This window comes from Lissotriton vulgaris, chromosome 1_1 (genome assembly GCF_964263255.1).
Source record: "Lissotriton vulgaris chromosome 1_1, aLisVul1.2, whole genome shotgun sequence".
Lineage (NCBI taxonomy): Eukaryota > Metazoa > Chordata > Amphibia > Caudata > Salamandridae > Lissotriton > Lissotriton vulgaris.
Window position 1 is genome coordinate 1,664,321,585 of NC_141685.1, and position 22,702 is coordinate 1,664,344,286.

The 22,702-nt window shown below is 44.0% G+C and overlaps 1 protein-coding gene across 1 annotated transcript in view; it reads left to right on the plus strand.

Moving 5' to 3' along the window:
- Positions 1-22,702, plus strand: part of NRF1 (nuclear respiratory factor 1) — a 525,835-nt gene that overhangs the window by 263,421 nt on the left and 239,712 nt on the right. Inside the window, exon 7 of the mRNA XM_086918900.1 lies at positions 6,977-7,168. Within this exon, the coding sequence (XP_086775026.1) occupies positions 6,977-7,168 (192 nt within the window). The remainder of the gene's footprint in view (positions 1-6,976; positions 7,169-22,702) is intronic.

Below are 22,702 nucleotides of genomic sequence, written 5' to 3' on the forward strand. Positions count from 1 at the left end.
GCACCGGAACACAGTTCACTGTTTTTGAAAGCAGATCCTCCTCTAGGTTCAGTGCTTATTGCAGCACCAAAGATGACCCATATAGTGACGTCTACATCGACTGTTACTCCAGATAGATAGCAGATCCCAAGATTGCTCAGGTATAAAAGTTTGTGGTATCTCTGCTTCCCATCTAAAAGTGGCCAGCGCATCGGCCCTCTTGGGTTACCACGGTAGGTCCTTATGGGACTGCTTGGAAAGATATAGGACTCACTTCACAAAGAAGATCGGCAGGACTTTGAGGAGGTTCTTCATGAAGGAGGCCCAGTGGCTAATCAGATGACAAGTGTGGCAGTGGGTGGTGCGACCCTGGCAGCCCATGCTTATGCACATGGCATATGCGCAAGACGCTCCTCTTGGCTCCGGCTAACAGCACTCAAACTGGAAGTTTGACAAAGGATCCTGAATCTGTCCATTAATGGTCACACTCTCTTTGGGTCCTATATAGACAATGGAATTACCAAGATGAAGGCGGAACTCAACACCCTGGAGGCGGTAGGCCTGGAAAAGAAAAAAAGATTTCCATCGCAGGTACACGCCGTACGATCCCAGGCCTTATCAGAGGTTTCAAGCCCTTTAATGGTCTCGGCGACAGCAGCAACATCAACCCAGAGCTCAGTACCAAGGTCGCCGCTCCGCACGTGGCCAGGAAGTCCGCGCGAGTCCTTCACATCTACAAAAACCCCAGCAAAACAATAAGAAGTCACTTCCTCTGTCACTGATCTGCACTCCAGTGATGGAAAGTATTGCCAATAGTCTGCAAGAGTGGTGCAATGTTACAAAAGATCAATGGGTGTTGAATAAGCTGCAAAGTGTGTATGCTCTGCGGATTCGTCATCCACCCTCTGTGATTTACCCCAGCTAAATCCGTCACCAGTTACAAAGGTTGCAACGAGAAGTGTCCACTCTACTATGAAAATACGCAATAAAGGAAGCTCCTCCTTCACAAATTAGAAAGGGGGTGTATTCTCTGTATTTTCTGGTATGAAAGAAAGGTCCCAAAGCATAGGTCAGGCCAATCCTGGACCTACGCCTCCTGAACAAGTGCATCTGAAAAGAAAAATTTCACATGCTGGCTCTCCATGAATTATCCTCACCTGCACCAGGAGGACTGGATGTGGTCAATAGACTTACAGGACACGTATTGCCATGTTCCAAACAACCCAAAACATCGCAAGTTCCTGCGCTTCATGGTAGGGTCCAAGCATTACCAATACAAATTGTTACCCTTCGAGCAAAAGTCGGCGCCTCAAGCCTTCACCAAGTGCATGGCAGTGGTAGCAGTTTCCTTAAGACGCCATGGGCTCTTTGTCTACCCTTATCTGGACAACTGGCTGCTAAAGAGTGCTTCTCCTCAGCGTGCTCTAGGCCATTCTGACATGTCTAACCTTTCTTCAATGGCTGGGTCTCCAAGTAAATTTTGCCAAGTCGATCTCTCAGCCGATCCAAAGAATTCACTATCTCGGCGCCCCCACTGGACTCCAAGTTAGGAATAGTTAGGCTTTCCTGTTTTCAGTTTCCATTTTTGGTAAATTCTGGTGGGGTTTTTTCAGTGTTTTCAATATCTTAAAAAGCAGTTGTTATCAGTGGTTACACATTTTCACGCCAATAAAAACAACAGAAAAAGTGTTTTTCCGGTGTTTATGGAACGTTTTGCTTTTATTATTGCTTGCTTTCTGCACGGAAAGAACATGGTATACAGACAGTGTACTTATAGTGTATATGCGGTCCAAATAGATTTTTGCAAATTAATCTTATTGTAGTACACCATACAATACTTTTTCAGTGAGTCTTTGGGTCATGTGCGCTTGCTCTTTCCTTCCCATGTAAACTTCTGTGAAAAGGCCCTTTCAGCATCATAGCCCCTTGGGCTGAGAACCATCAGCTAAGGGACACAGTTGGGATGACTTTCTTTGAGGCCACATAAAGCACACAATTATAAATATTTGCATTTTAGTTCCTGTGCATAAGAAAACAGTGCACCAGAATGGTCTAAAAAGTCAATAGCATCCCTCATTAACTCTGAAGATTGTAAAGATGCTTTCAGCATACCATCTAACAAGTGGCAAGGATCTCCTACAGGGAATCACTTCAGCTCGGTTATCAATTTTGACAGGTCATCACACAACCTTTTTATATAAGTAGCTGAAACACTGCAAATACAAACAATATCACTCCAATCTTTGTTGAACTTGGAAAGAACCTTTTTTGCAGAGCATTACAAGGGAGACTGCGTTCCATGTTTTCCACAAGTCTGGTGTCATGTTTTCACCACTATCCCAGATGCTTGGTGGTATATATACTTGTCACTACACCTTGCATTGAATGTTTAAAGCCTGAGGTGTTGGCAATTCACCTACTATCAATACTGACCCACTAGAAACTATGGCCTGATGTATTAAGGGGTTTTACCCATTCTCTTTGGGTAAATGTGATGACCCATATTAGGAAAGATTTTTATGAAACCAGCCATTTTACCTATCAGTGAAAGAATCAAATGCAGCCAAAATATCAAACATGAGTTTGATATTTCCTGATTCTCTATAGTTTATAAAATAATTAAACTAGACCTAAAACATAAAACTAAACCCTGCATCTTTAGACCAAAGGCCTCAAAACTGAAGAAGTAAAAGGAAGAAGAAACAATATTGTAGTGGCATCTCTAAAGAACAAAACTCAAGCAGAATAATATTACTGCTAGCTTGTATAACAAAGTTACGTTGTATTGACCCCTTCAGGAAGAAAAAAAATACTCTTTCACTATCTTTTCCTTTATTTGAATGGCATTTAGTTTATGGTTGTCCAGGTGTTTTTTCAGTGTTTATATGTTTTCCCCGGTGAGGGCTATTTTTCTTTCAATGTGGTTTTATCAGTTAATATAAGTTTAAACCTAAAACCCCACAGCCTAGGAATAGTGTATCCTTCGGAGGAGAGACTATCCTCTATCGCTCTAAAGTGCAACCATCTTCTCACTACTCAGCCGTCAGTCAGGCAAGTTGCCTCGCTCTTAGGGTCGATGGGATCATGTTATCGCAGTCCCCAATGCCAGATTGAGGATGCGGCCCTTGCGGCAATACCAGGAAGGCAAATTGGACAGACGACCAGATCAGTCACTCAGTCAGCACAAGCTTTCTTTTCATGGTGGATTGGGCACTAGATTCTTCTGGCTGGAGTCCCGTTTCATCAAACACTGCCAACACATACAGTGATCACGAATGCGTCCCTCCAGCGTTGGGGGCCTAAATGGGTCCTCGGCAAACACAGGGCCTGTGGTCACCAAGGAACAGGCATGTTCACACATCAATATGCGGGAGCTAAGGGCAGTACATGTAGCCCTCAAGGCATTCTATCCCTCCATTCACACCAGCTCCTTGTTCATCCAGACTGACTATACGACCACGATGTACTACCTGAAAAAGCAGGTAGGTCCCCATTCTCGCCCCTATCCCTGGAGGCTTCGGTGATCTGGCATGGTCTCCTAGCCAGGCAACTCACCATTACAGCGGTCCACCTGCCAGGGGAGCAAAACACTCAAGCAGATGCCCTGTGCCGTCATTTCGCAGAGCATCAAGATTTGGTGCTGCACGACGAGGTGGTGGCAGACCTTCTCAGAAAATGGGGCCAGTCATGTATAGAGCTCCTCTCTGACAACACCAACAAAAAATGGCAAGACTTTGCGTCAAGATATTACCGGCTGGGGACAAAGGGGAATGCCCTTTTGATCGATTGGTCAGGGGCATTTTTGTACGCTTTTCCACCTCTTCCTTTAATCCCGAAAGTCATAACCAAGCTGTACCGCTCCAGAGCGAGGATGATTCTGATCACTCCGGACTGGCCACAACAGTGGTGATATCCGGACCTGCTACACCTCTCAGAGCAACCAAACAGGAGGATTCTGGGCAGGCCGGATCTCCTATCCAAGCAGAACGTGAGAATCCATCACCCCAACCTTCTCTTGCTGAACTTGACATCATTGCCTTCTGAGTTCCCACTATATGGCCATCTTGGACTTCTTCAGAAGTGAATGAACATTCTAAAAGAATGGAAAAGACATTCCACTCGACACTCATGAGTTTAAATGAAAAGATTCTATATGTGGTTTGTAAAAAAAGGTTTCGATCAATTACAGGGGCAAGAGGAGGTAATCTAATTTGCAGAGTTTACAGAGGTCTTCCCTCCAGTTCGTTCCCCCTTCTCCACCCTGGGAGCTTAATCTGGTTCTATCTAAACTCATGGGTCCCCCTTTTGAACCTATTCACAAAGCGACCCTTCAACATCTCACATAGAAAACGGTTTTCTTAGTGGCAATCACCCGGCTCACAGAGTGAACGATATCCAAGCCCTCTGCTCCCAAGAGCCATACACAGTCTTTCACAGCAACAGGGTGGTGTGTACTCACACTTTGTTTTTTCCTAAGGTAGTGTCTGATTTTCATGTTAATCAGACCATTTCGCTTCCCACTTTCTTTCCTAACCCAACACCAGCTTAGTGCTCTCTACACTCTTTAGACCTGAAAAGGGTGTTAAAGTTCTACCTAGAGAAAACTAAGACCCTTAGAAAATCTGATCATTTCTTTGTTAATTATGGTTCCATTACAACAGGTTTCCCAGCATCCAATCGAACCATCTCCAGATGGATAGTTTTGTGTATCAAGCTGACTTACCAGTTATCCAACAAACACCTTGCGGCTACGCACAAGGCGCAGTCCACAAGGGGGTAAGGCAGCAACACTGGCCCTGCTTCAGAATGTTCCCATCTGAGATCTGCTAAACAGTCACCTGGAGGTCGGTACATACATTCACGATCCACTACTAACTCAATTCCGATACGAGAGCAGACACTCAAGTTGGGCACGTCTCTTTGAGTAATTATTTCAATGCTGAGAACAGCTCTTGATTCTTGGTCATTTGTCCAGACAGGTAGGGAATGGTATTGCTGTTCGATTAACTGCTTATGACTATTGCTGAGGATCCCCTGGAAGAGAAAAATAAGTTACTTACCTGTAATCCTAGTTCTCTTCCAGGGGTATCCTCATCAAAATCATTAGCAACCTGCCCACCTCCCGGGACAAATGATAGGTGTCATGGTTGCCTTAAAAGCCCGGTTCCAGTTCTTTTCATTTTCTGTTGTGTGTTCCAATGCAGCCTATGGGCTAACCATGCCGTACTATTACATTGCAGTTTGTGCAGTTCAATAAAGAGAGTATGAGTGTCTCTTTGCTTTCCTGTTTTTTTCTCCTATAAGTGTATGGAAGAGAATTAAAAACTGGTATAGGTTTATGGATAAAAATGCAATATATGAAAGCATTGTCTAGTCTTGGTTTTGTTTAAGGCTGCATTTTCTGAATTATGGAAAATTATTTATATATATATATATATATATATATATATATATATATATATATATATATATATATATATATATATATATATATATATATATATATATATACACATATTTTCTCAATTCTTTGCGCTCATTATCTGTTACTGGTCTCCACCTGCATAGAATTTTTTAATATATACACAACATTGCACTGAGAATATTCAACGCACAATGATTTCTTACCACTTTGTTTATATATATATATCACATATGTCACTCCTGGTGGGAACCTTGGCCCGTGGCGCGTGGCAAGCAGTCTGTAAATTGTACAGAAAGAAAAGAATGTCCACGCTCTCAGTAGGTGCGTAGTGGGAGTTTAATTATACAAGGTAACGCGTTTCGACAGCCGAGGCTGTCTTGATCAGACACCTCGGCTGTCGAACTGTGTTACCTTGTGTAATTAAACTCCCACTGTGGCACCTACTGAGAGCGCAAACCTTCTTTTCTTTGTAACACAGCCACCTTTGATTTTAAACACCTGCTTTATTAAATAGTTGCCGCCTCAGTGGGCGTGTCTTTACGTCATACTCTGCATGTGCAAGTTGATGCATTATGGTATTGGCAGTCCAATCAATATATTTTACCACAGTGGGTTGGTATCAATATTCCATGTAAGTGCAATAAAAACCACAGTGGGTTGATGTGGGGTTAAAAACAGCTTCCGTGAAAATTCTTAACCCCTTTGTTTTTGAAGACCTCTGCTCCACATTGGCACATGGAAGTCCTGTGCCTGGATCCACAAATATGCGGCGGGCCTCCTCGTGACTGGGAAAGGCCGCTCAAAATATTCCAAAAAGGTTACCCAATGTGAGGGGGCCACCACTGAGGATATCTTCTGATATAACCTCCAGTATGGTTCAAAATTCAGGAATTTGCAGCGCTCACGTCGGTGCGTTATCCTGCGGCTGAACCCACGCCGCTCCACATTCACCAACTTCCCCCAGCAAGGGGAAAAACGGGTCGCACACCCAATTGCAGTATTCAAATCCTCTTTATTTTCTAGTTACAGGGCTAACAGCGCGTAAGATCTACGCGTTTCGGTGTCTCGCCACCTTGCTCACGATCGTCCTCCTGCCCTGCATTTCATGTATTAAACAAAACTGTCAGGCGTTTGCTACCCTAAAAGGGGTTGAGTTATGAACCTACAATGTTGTACCCTGGTATCCTAAAGTTACTGGCATGCACAGTTCTAGTTTTGCCTTAGAAAGCCCCTCTTGTTTAAGTAAATGAAGAAAATCAGTATATTAGACTGAATACTGGAGTTACTACATACGAGTCTTTTTACCTTGATACTTGTTTACAAGGTAACCTGTTTGTGGCGGGCTGTTAAGCTAGCAATTGAGCCCAGTGTTTAGTTAAGTCAAATAAACAAATCTTGACACACACATATGGTACATTTACATATTTGGCTTACAGTTGCCATGTAGGAAATGTTGTACCCATTTAAATTTAGACAAATCCTTGAATATATATATGAATTCCATCTGGATAGTTCAAGTGTTTCAGAAAAAACACTTCTATTTTTCAAATCTTAAATTTTATTTTATTGCAGGTGTCCTGGACTCAAGCACTGCGAACTATAGTTAAAAATTGTTACAAGCAGCACGGACGCGAGGACCTTTTGTATGCCTTTGAAGATAATCAGACACATCAAGTGGCCACACACAGCATAGCACATCTACTTCCTTCGCAGACAGTGGTACAAACAATCAGTAACCCCGATGGAACAGTTTCTCTCATACAGGTGAGGCATAGTTTTGACTTAATCGTAACCCCAGCCACAGTCATTCAGGGTGTAAGTATTGTTCACATTTCATTTAATTCTTACCTTTTCTGAAATTTGCATATGTTGATACTAACTCTTATAGTCTTACTGAACATCTAGCCCAGAGTGCATTGTTTTGGCTCATATAGGTTGTCCTCCCATATTTGCAGTATCAACTGATCAAGGCTATGTTTGTACTTTTCCATGATTATCCAGCTGTTACCTTCTACAATTTATTGGGATACTTTAAAGTCTAATTTAAGTTATTGTATCCTTTGGTTTGCACTTTCTATAAATTCTCCCTCAGAAGATGGTAAAAAAAAGTTCTGCATTTATTTCATGTTATGTCCAAAAGGTGTTTTTTGGAAGGCATTTTATGGTTAGCCATGATGCTATGGAAGACTGAGAAACCATTCTCTACAGCTCTTGATAATTTCTTAGTTGTATTCTGTAACCACAAAAACATTCACAATAGATACTGATAAACATGAATGTGCAAATCTCTACTGCCCATACCCATCAAAATAACCTTAGGCTAAGGGTTAAATATTTTACTTCCTCAGTCTTTCAAAAGTGAACTTAAATCCTTATACTAAAGCCTTTCATGCACTTTAATGTTCCTTCTTTGTTTCATTACCTATTGAGCAGGAGGTTCAGAAAGAATGTTTTTGTCTTAAAATGTAGCACTGTACATATCTGACCTCGTGGTAGTTAGTTGGAGCTAATTTACATTAGTTCATTCGGATCTACTCATCGTTCCCAGCAGAGAAAAAACGATAATGTAGTTAGACTCCTCAAGAAATACAATTGAAGAAGGATGATGGTTTCTATTTGAAATTACTGGAAGGTACAAATAAAAGAATGTGTGTTTATGAATGCAAGAGGATTGTCTGGATCATTGCTGTGACATACAGAAATTAATGGCCATTAGAGCAGCACATTACAGGTCGCGTTCTAAGGACTGGTGCAATGAGGGCAATGCCTAGGTGTTTAGCTGCACCAAAGTGTATCTTGTTTAAGGAAGAACAGTATAGGTGAATATTAGGTTGGAAGGAGTGGCAGCTATTGTTATTTGAAGGTTAGAAATGTATCTCTTGTTTAGTGGGTGTATGGAAATGCTGTGAGTGGGCTTAGATGATCTTATTGTTTAGTTAAATTATCCTCCTTTGCAGGGGTAGCAATTGAGCAAAGCTACTGCTGACATGAGCTCCAGTTTTCTTTAGAAACGGAGCTCTCCAGCTGGGGTGCCGTTGTTGACAGTTATCTTAGACTGCTATCAAGAAGAAGTGCTCCACAGTCCACTATTCAAACTAAGAGTGAGGTAGTTTTGGACATGGTTCCCATAATAAATGGCAATGTTAGGCATCAAATTAGACATGTATTAGGTAGGCTGTTATGTCACAGATCTGACCACATGGGCAATAGTGTGTCACATCCTGCCAAGATGGTAAAGAAAGCAAAACATTAATAAGTGAAAAACTTTAGTGAGCCACTTTGACAATTGCATACCTTTTGGGTAGCCACAGAGAAGGTTGATAGGTTAATATCTCTGTAAATGCTGCAAAAGAGAATTAACTTAATGGAAGACGATAGCGAGCCAATGCAAAGAATGCAGTATTGTAATGTGGTGCAGCTTCTCATTTGTGAGGATGAGGTGGATTGGTGCTTATGAAATTATTTTCAGAAGGAAAATCGTGAATTGCGAAAACGTATCCCTCAGCCGAAGTAAGTGGGAACTAAATGCAAGTGGGAACTAAAGTGTGGACTTTAGATATAAAATTGCGAGTAGAGATTTTTTTTCCATTCTTCTAAAGTGTAGTTAAGCGGTGCATATGGATGTGTAGTTCAGTGACCAATATAATTGACCAATATAATTTGGGCTATATATATCTAACAGTGAAAGTTGAGGCTTTGTATGTGAAACTTAGTTATTTGGTGCAGGGAGAGGTTGGTCGGAGTAGCTGAGAAGCCCGGAACAATATTTAAGTCATTTGTCCACTGTTAATGGAAATTGACAATTGTTGCGCAAAACAACTTAAGTTTCACTGGGCTAAGTTTGAAGTGGCTGAAGTCACCATTGCTCAATTCCTGAGGGAGGATTTCAGCATATCAACTTAATTACTGTAGGAGAGACTGATGTGATGAATTGTAACACTAAGCTCGTATATCAAGTATCTGGAAAGACTGTTTAAATGTTTAAGTATGAGTTGCAGTTCATTGGAGGGGCAGCCTATCTGATGCCATTTTGATGACTTACAATCATTAGAGGATAGTTGTGAGCAATTTTAGCAGTATCCCGTTGTTACACATGTGGGTTGAGTGTGTGTGTAGAGGAGCATCTCAGGGTTAACCTTATGGAAGACTGCCACAAAATTGAATGCTACCATTAGGGAGAAGCTGTCTTAATAGTCTGGAAAACCAGATGGCTACAGTTGTACTCCGCTGATTATTTGTATAGGTGAAAGAGGTTGTGCTAATGTGGTAACTGTATCTAGTAGCTGCAGGTTTTTGAGTTAGTTTGCCTAGTTGACAACTGGTCTCTTATTGGTTCAGACCAGGTTTCTGTCTTGAAAGCAATGAGTTGACTTATTTTTTAAGATCTGCAGCGAATATCCTCTGCTGGAATTCCCAGCCATAGACCTTGATCCTAAACTTCTCTAATGCACACTCTCTAACTGCAGACTAATCTCCCTCCTGCTGTACTCGCCCAAGGTCTTAGAGAAACTAATACACCAGCTCCTCGAAGCCAAGCTGTCCTGATTCAGGCACAGCCACTGAACAGAAACCACACTCATCACCACCACAGACTGCCTCCTCATGATCCTTGATGTAGGAGACACGGCACCCTCATTCTCCTGGACCTCTTTGCAGTATTTGACATGGGCTCACACTTCATTCTCATCAGGCACCTGCATGAGATTGGCGTCCAAGGACCCGCTCTCTGCTGGTTCTGCTGCTATTTATGGATAGAACACAAGCTGAGAACCTGGTACCGTACTCCTCCGAGGCCACAACCTCCTCTATGAAGTGCCTCATTTAGGAAGCTGACTCTGTATATACTATACCTCCAGAAAGGGGCTGCAGGCGTCAGTTGGAGAACTCAGGTTGTGGGCATCGGCTGCAGAGTGGTGCAGACTCCCGGTTTTGGCCAGAGTCTGTGGGTGAGCAAATCCAGTGGTCATGGGAGACGGTCTGGTTTGGGAAGGCAGGGCAGGTCCTTCAGGTTCTTGGGGGCTGCTGGCTGCAGCACACACCAGGATTTTGCTGGAGCAGGTAGAGGTCGTGACAGGCCTGTAGGTCTGGGGCGAAGTCAGTGGGCGTCGTCCTCCTTCTTTCAGCACAGCTTCTTCGGTCCTCTCTTCTTGTCTGAGGAGGCAAGGTTCAGGGTTGTCCCTAAATACTAAATTTAGGGGCATGACAGGTAGGTACAGGTCGGGACCAATAGGTCCCTTTTTTGGGGATGGATACACCTCCTATTATGCTACCCTCCAGTTAAGGGGGGCATAAGCCTCCCGCTGGTTGACTGGGTCTCCCCATCTTCAAGGTGGCTGGGACTGAGAGTTGCTGGAGGTGCGTAGTAACTGTGCTGTAGATTCTGATGAGGTGCTGAAGTTCACCTCCCCTCCCCCACCTGAGAGGTGGGGTTGTCAAAGGTGGGCACACCTCTCCTAACTTGGTTTTCCCACTGAGTCTCCCGCCCAAAGTGGGGATAAAGACCAGTGGGGCCCAGTTGCAGGGAGCAGCAAATGGCTGAGGTAGCTCACAAAGGTGGCAGGCCTTTTAGGCCTCCCGTTCGTGGACCCTGCCCATTCTGGGGGAGGATGCTTGGCACCTCGACCCAGGATGTGCTTTGTTTTAGGACCCCGAATCAGAAGGCTCTCAACCCAGGGGTCCAGAAACATGTCTGGTGGTGGCAGCTTGCGAACAGCCACTCAGTCAGGACACTAGAGTTAGTTGTTTTTTTTGTGGGTATCTATAAGGTGCCCTCTGAGTGCATTTTTAATTAAATCGCACACTGGCATCAGTGTGGGTTTAATGAGCTGAGAACTTTATTACCAAACTTCCCCGTTTTTATTAACGCCATTATGGTGCTGTGGAGTCCGTATTGACAAACTCCCATACCATACACTCTTTATGGCTTTACTGCACTTACAATGTCTAAGAATGGACTTCGACACTGAAGGAGTACGGAGTTCACACACCTGTACCCTCACCACTGGTACAGTGTATCTAGCTAGAAGAGTGGCTTACCAATGCCAGGGCAGTGGATCGTAGGTATGTGCCATGTCGACTCTTCACTTTGCTCTGCACCTGAAGACGCAGCTTGCAATGGCAGTGTGTGCATGTGTGTAAAGGTACAGAGCCCCTAAGGGTGGCACAATAAGTGCTGTAGTTGATGTATAGCTATCAAGGACCCCCTGATTTATATAGAGTTTGTGATTCCTTGGTCAGGGATAAATAAACAATCAACAAGAAACAACCTAGGCAATCATAACTAAGGCTTGATGTTAAACAAGGAAAGAGAGCTACCAATAAATTCAGATTTTGATGTTTATTAACAAGTGCTGTAGTCATTTGAGGACTTCCCTGGTCACATTGCCCTTAGTATCTATGGTACCTTTTACAAGGGGCTCACATGTGGCCAGAGTCGGGAATTGGGTTTTACAACAGTACCTGGGTACCTGGTTGGCAGGAACTGAGGGCACTCTTAGTCAAAATGCATCAACATTTGTTAAAAAGTGAGGGCCACCATGCAAAAAAGGGCACTTTCATACACCTCACTTCAAGGTTCATTACACAGCCCACCAAATTTCAACACATGCATGATCCTTCTGGGCAGCGTCATCCATGCACACAACATCAGCATACCTACACTGAAGACTTTCAACTCATACCCTCCCTCTCGGACAAGATCAAAATGAGAAACTAGTTAATCTCCTGCATAACCAAAGTAGTTAACTGGATGAAAGCCAACCATCTCAAGTTCAACAGTGACAGGCTGAACTGCGCTCACGCCACACGCCTCTGAATCATTAACCGCAAACTAGTCATTACCACACTAGTCAACGCTGTCACTACATCCTGCTTCCACACCCTAAAGATACTGAGGAAGATCTTCAAATGACTCCTAGGCAACACCAGAAAAGTCACTCACACCACAGTCACCAGCAATTTGGACAGTGGAAACAACCTGTACACCCGGATCACCAAGCAACTCGTGTGAAGATTGGTAACCATTCAGAACTCAGCAGCCAGACTCATCCTCCTACACAGAACTCTCATCACACTACACCACGCCTCAGGGAGCTCCACTGGCTCCTGGTACACAAACAAGCTCATATCAAATTATCCATTGTTAGGGTATCTTTCATAGATTCACATGCCCCGTTGTTGGGATGGGAGTCCCCGGTACATATATAGAGTAATAGGCCAAAGGCCTCACATTAGTAACATATCCAGGTCTTTTTGTAATAAGGACCAAACTCTAGAGAGCCACTAATCAGCTGCCACCTCCCTCTGGAACCTTCCTGGAAGGAGCTCTGATTCCTCATATTTTCTACCGCACGTCGTGCTAAGGGAGTCTCCGCTGAGCTCTGCTCAGGTTTTTTTCCTTATCTTTGGATTTAAGGTATTTTCTTCGCATATTTCTCCATCTGAGTGAAGTTTTTAATGTCTTCATGTCAGATAATGCTAAAAAAGGCCTTTTTAGGCCCTGTGATACTTGCAAAAAGAAAAGATTGCATGTTGACGACCAGCATAAAGACTGCCTCTACTGTCTTTATCCAGACCATTCTCCTAAAGACTGCACGATATGGCGTTTTTTCTACGAAGACTTTAAAAGATCGTGAGAGAAGGCTTTTAACTTGGCTGCAGAGACTTAAGGACAAAGAAGACCCCTTGTCCTCTGAGGGGAGTGAAGCTTCTTCGAAATCCTCTTCAAAAACTCTTCAGAAAAGGACCAGAGATGTTTCTCCAGATCCTTCTATGCAGCAACCTCAAAAGAAGACGCAGACAGTCTTCAGAGGCTCCAAATCTTTAAGCTTTGGAGCCTGGAGTCTTCTCTCCTTCAAGGGTCAAAGAAACCTGCTCCAGACCTTCTAACTCCACTGCTGAGGGTTAAAAAAACACTCTTTGAAAAAGCCTTCCTCAGCCCAGTCGACTACCACCTCGGCGATAAAATCTCCTCAGATTGCCATTGGAGTGACTTCGTCGACGACAGTTTCAATACTCAGTCTCGTCGGCGTCTCTTTCGTCGACTACTTCTTCGTCAACGGCACGTACTCCTTTGTCGTCGACGATCAAGATCAAGAAATCCTCGTCAACGACGACTACCTCGACGAGTGACTCGTCTACGATGAAACACAGGTCGGCGAAGGGTGTACCGTTGACGACCGCTTCGACGACGAGAAGTCCCACGTCGACAGTAGTGTCTGTTACAATCATCGACGATTCCTCGACAACGTCTATACCGACAACGACCATGTCGACGACACCTACTTCAGGAATGAAAATTACAAAACGGATGCTGTCGCCCTCTCGTACATCACCAAGTAAAGTTCAACCATTACCTCCCTCGCACCTTTTGAATGAGGATGAGGATAGTATGTTTAGGGCTGCAAGAAGTCCCTCTGAACTTAATGTTAAGCATCAGGAAGACTCTGATTATGACAATCAAAACATGGATGAGCAGGAGTAGTATCATGACGACAGTCGTCAGCAACAACCACAAATGGTTGGTTTTCCTTCAGCCTTGGTCTCTGACCTGCAAATTATGATCTCTGACTACAAGAAGAGGTTTCCTACCTCTGCGCCGTCTCCTGCTCCAGTTTTATCGCATCCACAGAGAGTGCAAGTCCCACCTCCGCAGCCTCCACCACCTATTACAATTGAGGAGCCGGTGTCACCTCTTCCATCTACGGACGATGACGAACAGCAGGAAGAGGGGGAAATTCAGGATACGCAGTCAGACCATGACGAATGGGACGACTGTTATCCCTCTTACAGCATCCACTTTGCCTCCTCAGACGGACCCACCTCCTGAAGATATAGTAGGTTTCCATAATCTCCTGGAGAGAGCAGCACAATGTTTCAAATTGCCAATGCCCTCTCACCAACAGGACTGTTTCCTTTACTATTTCAAGGAACCCTTCAAAAAATCTGTTTGGTCTATGCCTATTATAGGCTATGGGTTCAAGGCATCAAGATAATGCAAAATCCTTCTACAGTTCTCCAGTCCTGCCAAGATTGGACAAGAAATACTGTGCTCCAGACGACGCACAAGCCTGATTCAGTGATTACTCAGGCAGCTCAACGCAGAACGAAAACCCTTCTGCCCCACTTTCAGCACCCCCGGATAAAGGGGGCAGACGCTTAGACAACATTGGGAAGCGGTTTTCCTCTGTCAGCGCTATCAGTACAAGAGTCTAACCCATTAGCACTATTGGGACGCTACAACAGGCAAATGTGGTCAGATATTGCACCATACTTGGAGTCTTACTCTTAATTTTCTATATTTCGGCTTAGATGCCATAAAAGAGTCACAACACAATTCATTATAATATACATTGAGTCACATTTTTGAATACATTTGGAATAGATAAAACATGTGATTTAAAAAAAGAAAAATATAAGAAATAAAAAAAGTAAATTTTCCCAATAAAACTTTCTCTGGACACAATAAAATACCAAAAGCCCTTATGGCATTTCTAGAGCACATTTGATCGTGTAAACTCCTTTCTTTTGCATTACAGCTTTAGGCCTTTTTTCCTCCGCAGAAAGTAAATCGAGTGCAGAAATCGGCTAACACTGAATACTATTGTTTGAGTTGTGTCTGTTTTAATTATTCTTAAGGCCTGGTTACAGGATCTTACTCCTAATAGTAAACATAGGGGCTTAATCCATTTTCTTCTAGCCAATGCATAGGCTGTGCAGAAGAAAAGGATATGAAGGTAGTCTTCTTTCTGGTTGCCTTCACACATAATGCAGGTTTCATCTGCCACTGGAGCTGGACCATTAGACCCCCTAGTCCAGCGTGCCAAAGTTATTTTGGTCAAAAGATTCCCATACCTTAGTTTTATAAAGAGGGTTTTGGCGAGTGGAGGCTCAATTTCGTCAAGGAAAGCCTCAAAAAGAGGCTCATCCTTGAAACTCAGAAAATTGGTCACTAGGGTCCCAGCATTATTCACATTTGTTACTAGGTTAGACACAAAACTCCAAAAAGCCCTTTTTACAACCAGTTTTGAGTTCGGCGGTAAACATTCTGGATTCTTCCAAAAATGATTTAGGCCTATTTTGATGAACCAGGTTTTAACATGTTTTAGCCAGGGGATGGTATTCGAGTTGTCCAACCCCATTATCTCTTTTAAACCTTCCCTATAATCATACAGTTCAGGTACCCGCCAGAGTCTAACCCATAGCATTAGTGGCCGAATAATTGTGTAGTGGTCTGTCCTTTTGACATTTAGATCCAGCTGAAGTGGCACTAAAGGAGTACCTCTTGGAGCCCTTACCAAACTTGTCATAAAGTTGTTATCCATGACAAGGAAAGAGTCCTTTGACATGGGCCCCCAGATTTCAGCGCCATATAAGGCCGCTGGTTGGACCTTGAATTTAAATAACTCCACTACTGGAGACACAACTTTGCTAGTACTCAGGCTTTGTTTCCTAAGAATAGGCTTTACATTCTGTGTAAATATCAACTTGCTTTTTTCAATTTGGGGCCGCCAGGAGAAATTAGAATCTAGCGTGACCCCTAAATATGAAAAATTTGGGACCGATTCCAGTTTCTCACCATTCAGAGTTAAACAGCCTTTGTCTGGTTTTGATGGATTAAGGGCCATGCATTTTGTATTTTTCCCATTAATTTCCAATCCTTTCTTACTGCAGTAGTCGCTAAAGGAATTGAGCAGTGCCTGGAGACCTTTCTTGGTTTGGGAGATCAGAATGGTATCATCTGCGAATAGTAGTGATGTTACCTTTTCTCCATTCAATTTCGGTGAATCATTTATGCATCCCTCTAGATGTGCAGGGATGTCATTCACAAAAAGGGAGAAAAGTGTGGGGGCCAGTACGCAGCCTTGACGAACGCCACGCTCGATAGGTATTTTTTGGGTCAGTTCCCCGTTTGGGCCCCATCGCACTTTAGCAAAGTTCCCAGCATGCAGCTCTTTTATCTGTACCAACAGACTGCTTGGAAGCCCTGCTTCACTCAATGTTCTCCATAGAAGGTCACGTGGCACTAGATCGAACGCTGCTCTCAGATCGACGAAAGCAACGTATAAGTGGCCCTTTTTAATATGTACGTATTTCCAGTATAGGCAGCAAAATCTCAATACTTGATCGATTGTGCTCACTTTACATCGAAAACCGGCTTGATATTTTGTTATGATTGCATTCTCCTCCAACCAGTCGTTGACACGAGTTAAGATGTGTCTCGAGTAGATTTTTTGGAGAATGTCCATCAGGCTGATTGGCCGATAATTCAAAGGATCCAGCTGATCCCCTTTTTTAAAAATTTAAAACTATTTCTGCTCCCCTCCAACTTTCAGGGAAGTCTAGACTATGGGATAGCTTATTGCACATGTAATTTATGTATGGTACCCATACCTTTAGGTCATGCTTGTACAAGTCCCCTGGTATCTTATCTAACCCTGGCGCTTTGCCATTTTTTACTGAATTTATTGCCACCTCAGTTTCTCCTAATGTAAATACCAGGCAGTCTATGGGGTGTTTTGAGGCACAGGGAATCGTCGCCGGGAAATCTTGACATTGTGTCATACTTTTTGTAAAGATTCGTGAAGTGGTTAACCCACGTTAGCTCGTCAAGATAAACGTCTTTTGCCACTCTCCCTACGTGGTTACCATTGGCGACTAACCTCCAGAACCCTACGCTATCCTTTGATTTGACAGCTGTCAACATATCTGCCCAGCTTTCTTCCTCCCAAGCTTTTCTTGAAGCATTTTGTACCTGCTTATAGTTTTTCCTTGCTATTTTTACATCTTCCGCTGATTTAGATTTGATAGCAAGCAGAAGCGCCCCCTTGGATTCCCTGCAAACTGTCATACCATGATTTACTATGAGACAGATTCTGTAATTTTTGTTGGTTTTTCTTTGGCATTTTTGTGACTAACATTCTCAGATCTAAAAAATTTTTGGGGTGAAGTGACATAAAACAAACAGTTTTCTTCGTCTGTAAGGGAGCCCACAAATGATCCAAAGGTCCCTGCAAAAAGTGCATAAATTTCGGCAAGGATCTCACTATGGTCCAATATAAGTGACCATTTGAGTGCTCGTCTATTGTTGCTGATGTGGATCTCATCACTCGTTCCACTATTTACATCAGTTGGTGACACGTACCCAGCTCCCAGGAGCAAAGAAGCTTCTATCAATAGACCCAGGGGGTAGTGATCACTTTCTAACCTCTCCTTTACCTCAAAATCTATCATACTCTGCCAAATAGACATAGAGATGATTACAAAATCTAGATTACTCTTACAATTATTTCTAGAAAATGTTGGTTTTTTGGAGCTATCTGACAGGAGTCGCCCATTACAGGCCCTGAGGCCATGCTCCGCAGACAATTTCATTAGTTGAGCTGCCAAGACTGTGCATTTGACAGGTTTAATGTTCTCCAGTGTTGGAATGTTGTTGGCTTGATCCTCTTCTTCCATAATATCACTGAGCCCTGGAACCGATTCATAGTTATAATTTAGGTCACCAGCTATAATGACATATTCCTCTTTTCCAACTATTCTACCTAAAAGGGAGTCTAGTTTAGCTAAAGTGGGAGATTCTTTATATGCAGGGGCAGGTCTATTGTAGACATTTATTAAATAAAATCTTTTCCCTTCACATGTGGTGATTTTCAAAGCTAATGTGTCGGGTGAATTTGTGTCTACTACATCTATCTGTATCCTCAAGGTTACCTTCACCCAGGTTATTAGACCACCTGAGGTCCTTCCCCTTTTAGATGGAATGGCACCTATTCCAAAAGGTTTGAAGTCTACCCTGTGTGGTATGGCTACCGCCCAAGATTCCTGTAGCAGACAGAAATCACTGAAATCAATGAACTTTGCCCATTCCGGGTCCCTCAAATTCTTGTACACTCCAGCTATGTTCCATGAAACTAGTTTCAGTGACTCACCCTTCATATTTGATACATCGGATGACTCCAGAAGTTCAATTTCCGTATTTGGTAGCATCTCTATTGACGGTTCCTCTGCCAATAATACTGTGTTTTCACACGTCCAACTTTTATCACCCTGAATAATGGCATTATTTATGTTCCTATGTTCTGGTGACAAAACGCCTTGTTGGCTCTCTCCCTGGTCACATTCTCCCACCACTACCTCATTGCCTGTTGGTGAATTGACTACATGTAGGTGTCTAATATTGATATATGGACTATGGTCCTTTTTGTTTCCCATACCCTTGAGGACTTCTAAGTTTACTTCCATATTACTTTCTCTTGGTTTTTCCCTAGTGGAGGGATTCAGCCTATATGCTCCAACATTAGTGTGTGATGGACATCCCGCCAAGGGATTCAGTCAGTCAACCGCTTCTAAGCAGCTGAATCTGTTGTATGTTGGCAATCCCATCCATTGGCTTGGGTTTCCCAGATTCCCATCACATAATCTGCCTGAAGCATTATGATTCACCACAGTCCACCCTTCACCATCCTTGAAGTGCGTTTTGGGTGTGTAAAAGTAGGACAGTGGTCTAGTTTGGATCACATTGCTTCCATCAAATGCGTGTGGGTTCCAGGAACACAAATGGTGCACAGATACATAAGGGCTAGCATCTGGTGGCAGGTCTATATAACCTCCCCCTGGTTTCTTCCTCTGGGGGTTCCTATTCTGTATCTGTTGAGTAACTTTTGTAGCATTGACGCCCTGTGCTGGGGTTTCTTTCACTATTGGAGCACTATTTGTAGTATTTACGGTGGCTGCACTTGTGGTGATTGCAGTTGGTGCACTTGTTTGGTTAACACTAATACTTGTGGGTATAGCACTGATTCCCTGCTGTATTGAATGTGGAGTGTTATCTGTTAGAGGTACTACAGGCGCTGTGACTACGCGTGCAGTTGTACTAATCGCTAAGTCAGCTATGCTCAGACTTGCTAATGTTATAATACTTTTTTCAACCTCCAACAGCTGATTTTCCATTTGTGTCAATCTTACTTCCAATGGCATTAGGAGTGATTTAAGAAGGTCCCCTATTTCCTTCACTAGCATCCCTTTTCCCTCCTCAACTGTCACTACTCTGCTTCCTAAGTAAGTTATTTGGAAGTAAGGTTTCTTGAGCCCCTTCGATTGTTTCAAGATTTACAATATTTTGGTCCTCCCTCTGCTCCATTGTCGTTGTTAAAAACGCTTTGGCCGGGCCATCCCTCTCTATGACTGGTATGGCATTAACCTGCGCTATAGCCACTTTTTGTCTTTTTCTAGCGTTGGCAGAGGGGTTGGGACGTTTGCGTTTAGGTATGGCCCCCTCCTTCCTCCCGCGCAATTGCATTGTACTTGTGCTTGTTTCATTCTCAGGGGTCTCAGGCTCTGTGACAATAATCTATGCATTATTACTAATCCCAGCTGGGTTTGCTGGGGATATGACTTCAAGGGGTGGATTTTCACAGGGCAATTGTAGTGGAACATGTATGGGAATTAGTGGTAGTGGGTTAGGAAGCATAATTGGGTGTATTGGTGTTAAGACAGGACCTTCAATGCGTTCTGGGGTTTTAGCTGTTGCTATATGACCCAGAGACTATCTCTTGGCCATTAAGGGATCTTGGGACATTCTTCTAGCCATTACAAGATCTAATGAAACCCTTTATTCCATTAGATTAATACCCATATCTATTACCGAGTTGGTCCTGGTGATAAAATCATCTAGTGTGCCTGTTAGTTTGGTCCCCCCCTTCGACACCTTACTTCTGCTACCTCTAGGAGACATCTCTAAAGCCATTTAGTAAATGGATACGAAGCAAAATAAAAATACAGTGAACATATAAGATATGGAGTACAAAATGCCAATGTTAGAGGGGTGGCCCGTTCCGGTCTTACCCGGTCTGTAACGGGCTAGAACGGACCCGCCCTTGGCCCGGGCTTAGCCCTGTGCTGCGTCCCACGTGCGCGGCTATAGGCACTCCTATATGCAGGGGAGGAGGGGGCGGGAAGAGTTGCAGGTGCGCCTGCTGGTCTTAGCGCTCAGCCCGCTGGGACTCATAGTCCTGCACCCTCAGGACAGCAGAACAAAAAGTCAGTCTTTCCCCAGTACCAAGTGCCTGGCCAAGATCCTCTCCGGCTCCTCTAAGGTCGCTCCTCTTACGGTCAGAACCAATGATCTCCACGGAACGGCTACGAGCGGCTCCCGCGAAGCGGGGGCCGCGAGCAGTTAGCTGCAGGGGAGGAGGGGGGCGGGAAGAGTCGCAGGTGCGCCTGCTGGTCTTAGCGCTCAGCCTGTTGAGACTCGCAGTCCCGCACCCTCAGGACAGCAGAACAAAAAGTCAGTCTTTCCCCAGTACCAAGTGCCTGGCCAAGATCCTCTCAGGCTCCTCTAAGGTCGCTCCTCTTACGGTCAGAACCAGTGATCTCCACGGAACGGCTACGAGCGATACTTTGAGTCCTTGCCGCAAGAATTTAAAGACTAAGCAAGAAAGGTGCTTCTGGAAGGCGAAAGGTCTGCTTCTGAAATTATAGACTGTGCTGTGGACATCGCATCCACTAGTTTCTGCCAACTGGCTGGAGCAGCAGTTCTGCGGCGTCAAGGGTGGCTTAAGGCAACAACATTTCGGCCTGAAATTCAAACCAAGATCCTAGATCTGCCTTATGACGGACAACTCCTTTTTGGAGCCCATATTGATGAGGCCCTCCAAGGTATCAAAAAAGATACGGATACGTCCAGAGCCCTGGGTACCCTTCAATATAAAAGCACCCCTTTTAGTGGCTCAAGGGGTAGAGGGCAATACTCTAATAGAGAAGGCTACCAACAATACAGGTCTTCATATTCCTCATCTAACCAGCAATACAGACTGCAGTTTCAGCAGAGACAACAAGCGCAGATTTCGTACAACAAGTCTTCTTTCAGCTGAAAAACTGGACGGCAGAAGGATTCAGCGCGATGTCCATGACTTCTCTCAGTTTCTTCGCCACCTTCCAGAGTGGGAGGAAACATTTCCCACTATCTTCACAATTGGAGTCTAATCACAACGGATCTTTGGGTTCTTCAGCTGGTGCAGTTCGATAATCTCTAGAATTTGTGCAAACTCCACTGCCAACGCTTCCTCAACGTATGAATCACAAACATGTACACCTCTTACTCCTGGAAATATCGTCATTACTTCAGAAGGGTGCTATAGAGCGGGTACCTGTCTGTCAAAGAGGACACGGTTTTTACTCCTGGTTCTTCTTGGTGCGAAAAAAGGAAAAGAAATGGAGACCGATCCTAGATTTAAGAAGTCTAAACGAATACTTGAAAAAACAATCATTTTGCATGGTCACTATCCAGGAAGTCCTACAGCTTCTCAATGCAAACAACTACATGGTATCCTTGGACCTCCAAGATGCCTACTTTCATATTCCTATCCAGAGAAGGCACAACAAGTTTGAGGTTTGCTGTAGCGGGCAGACATTACCAATTCCGGGTCCTGCCTTTCGGGCTCAAATCAGCCCCACGCATATTCACAAAATGCCTTTCTTCAGTGGCTGCATACCTCAGACAACAACATCACCGAATCTTTCCCTATCCCGACGACTGGCTCGTCAAGGCACCCTCTCTCGACAGCGCAAGAAGATCTTCCAAAGCCTGTTTTTGCGGCTTTTCTGAAAATTAGGTCTTAACCTCAACCCAGACAAGTCAGTCCTACAGCCTTCTCAGCGGATAACATTTCTGGGAGATGTCCTAGATACGGTCCTGAAAAAAGCGTACCCATTGCAGGAGCGACAAAAAAACTCCTACGTTTGGCAGAACATATACGCACAAAGTCTTTCAGTGCGCCTATTCAAATCCCTCCTCGAAATGATGTCTTCCTGCGTCCTTCTAGTTCCATACTGTCGTCTCTGCATGCGTCCTCTTCAAGAGGCTCTCTCCGCACAGTGGATTCAAATAAGCGGATCCTTCGACATCATACAGGTGACTCCTCAGATGGTCTCCGCTCTCAACTGGTGGATTCAGCCACAAAATCTGTCTCGAGGCCTATCCTTCCTAACTCAAGCCTCCCCTCAGGTTATAACGGATGCGTCTCTAGAAGGTTGGGGAGCCTTGCTTCAGATCAGCGGGAAGTGGTCGTTCTCCGAGCGGAAACTGCACATAAACCTCCTAGAACTCAGAGCTGTCTACCTAGCCCTTCTGGCTTTTCTTCCCAGACTAAAAGGTTCACCAGTGCTTGTCAGAACGGACAATACTACAACAATGCACTACCTGAACAAGCAGGGAGGGACTTGTTCACTCACACTCTCTCAAGAATCTCATAAAATCTGGAACTGGTCTCTTCAGAACAAAGTTTTCTTCGTGCGGGG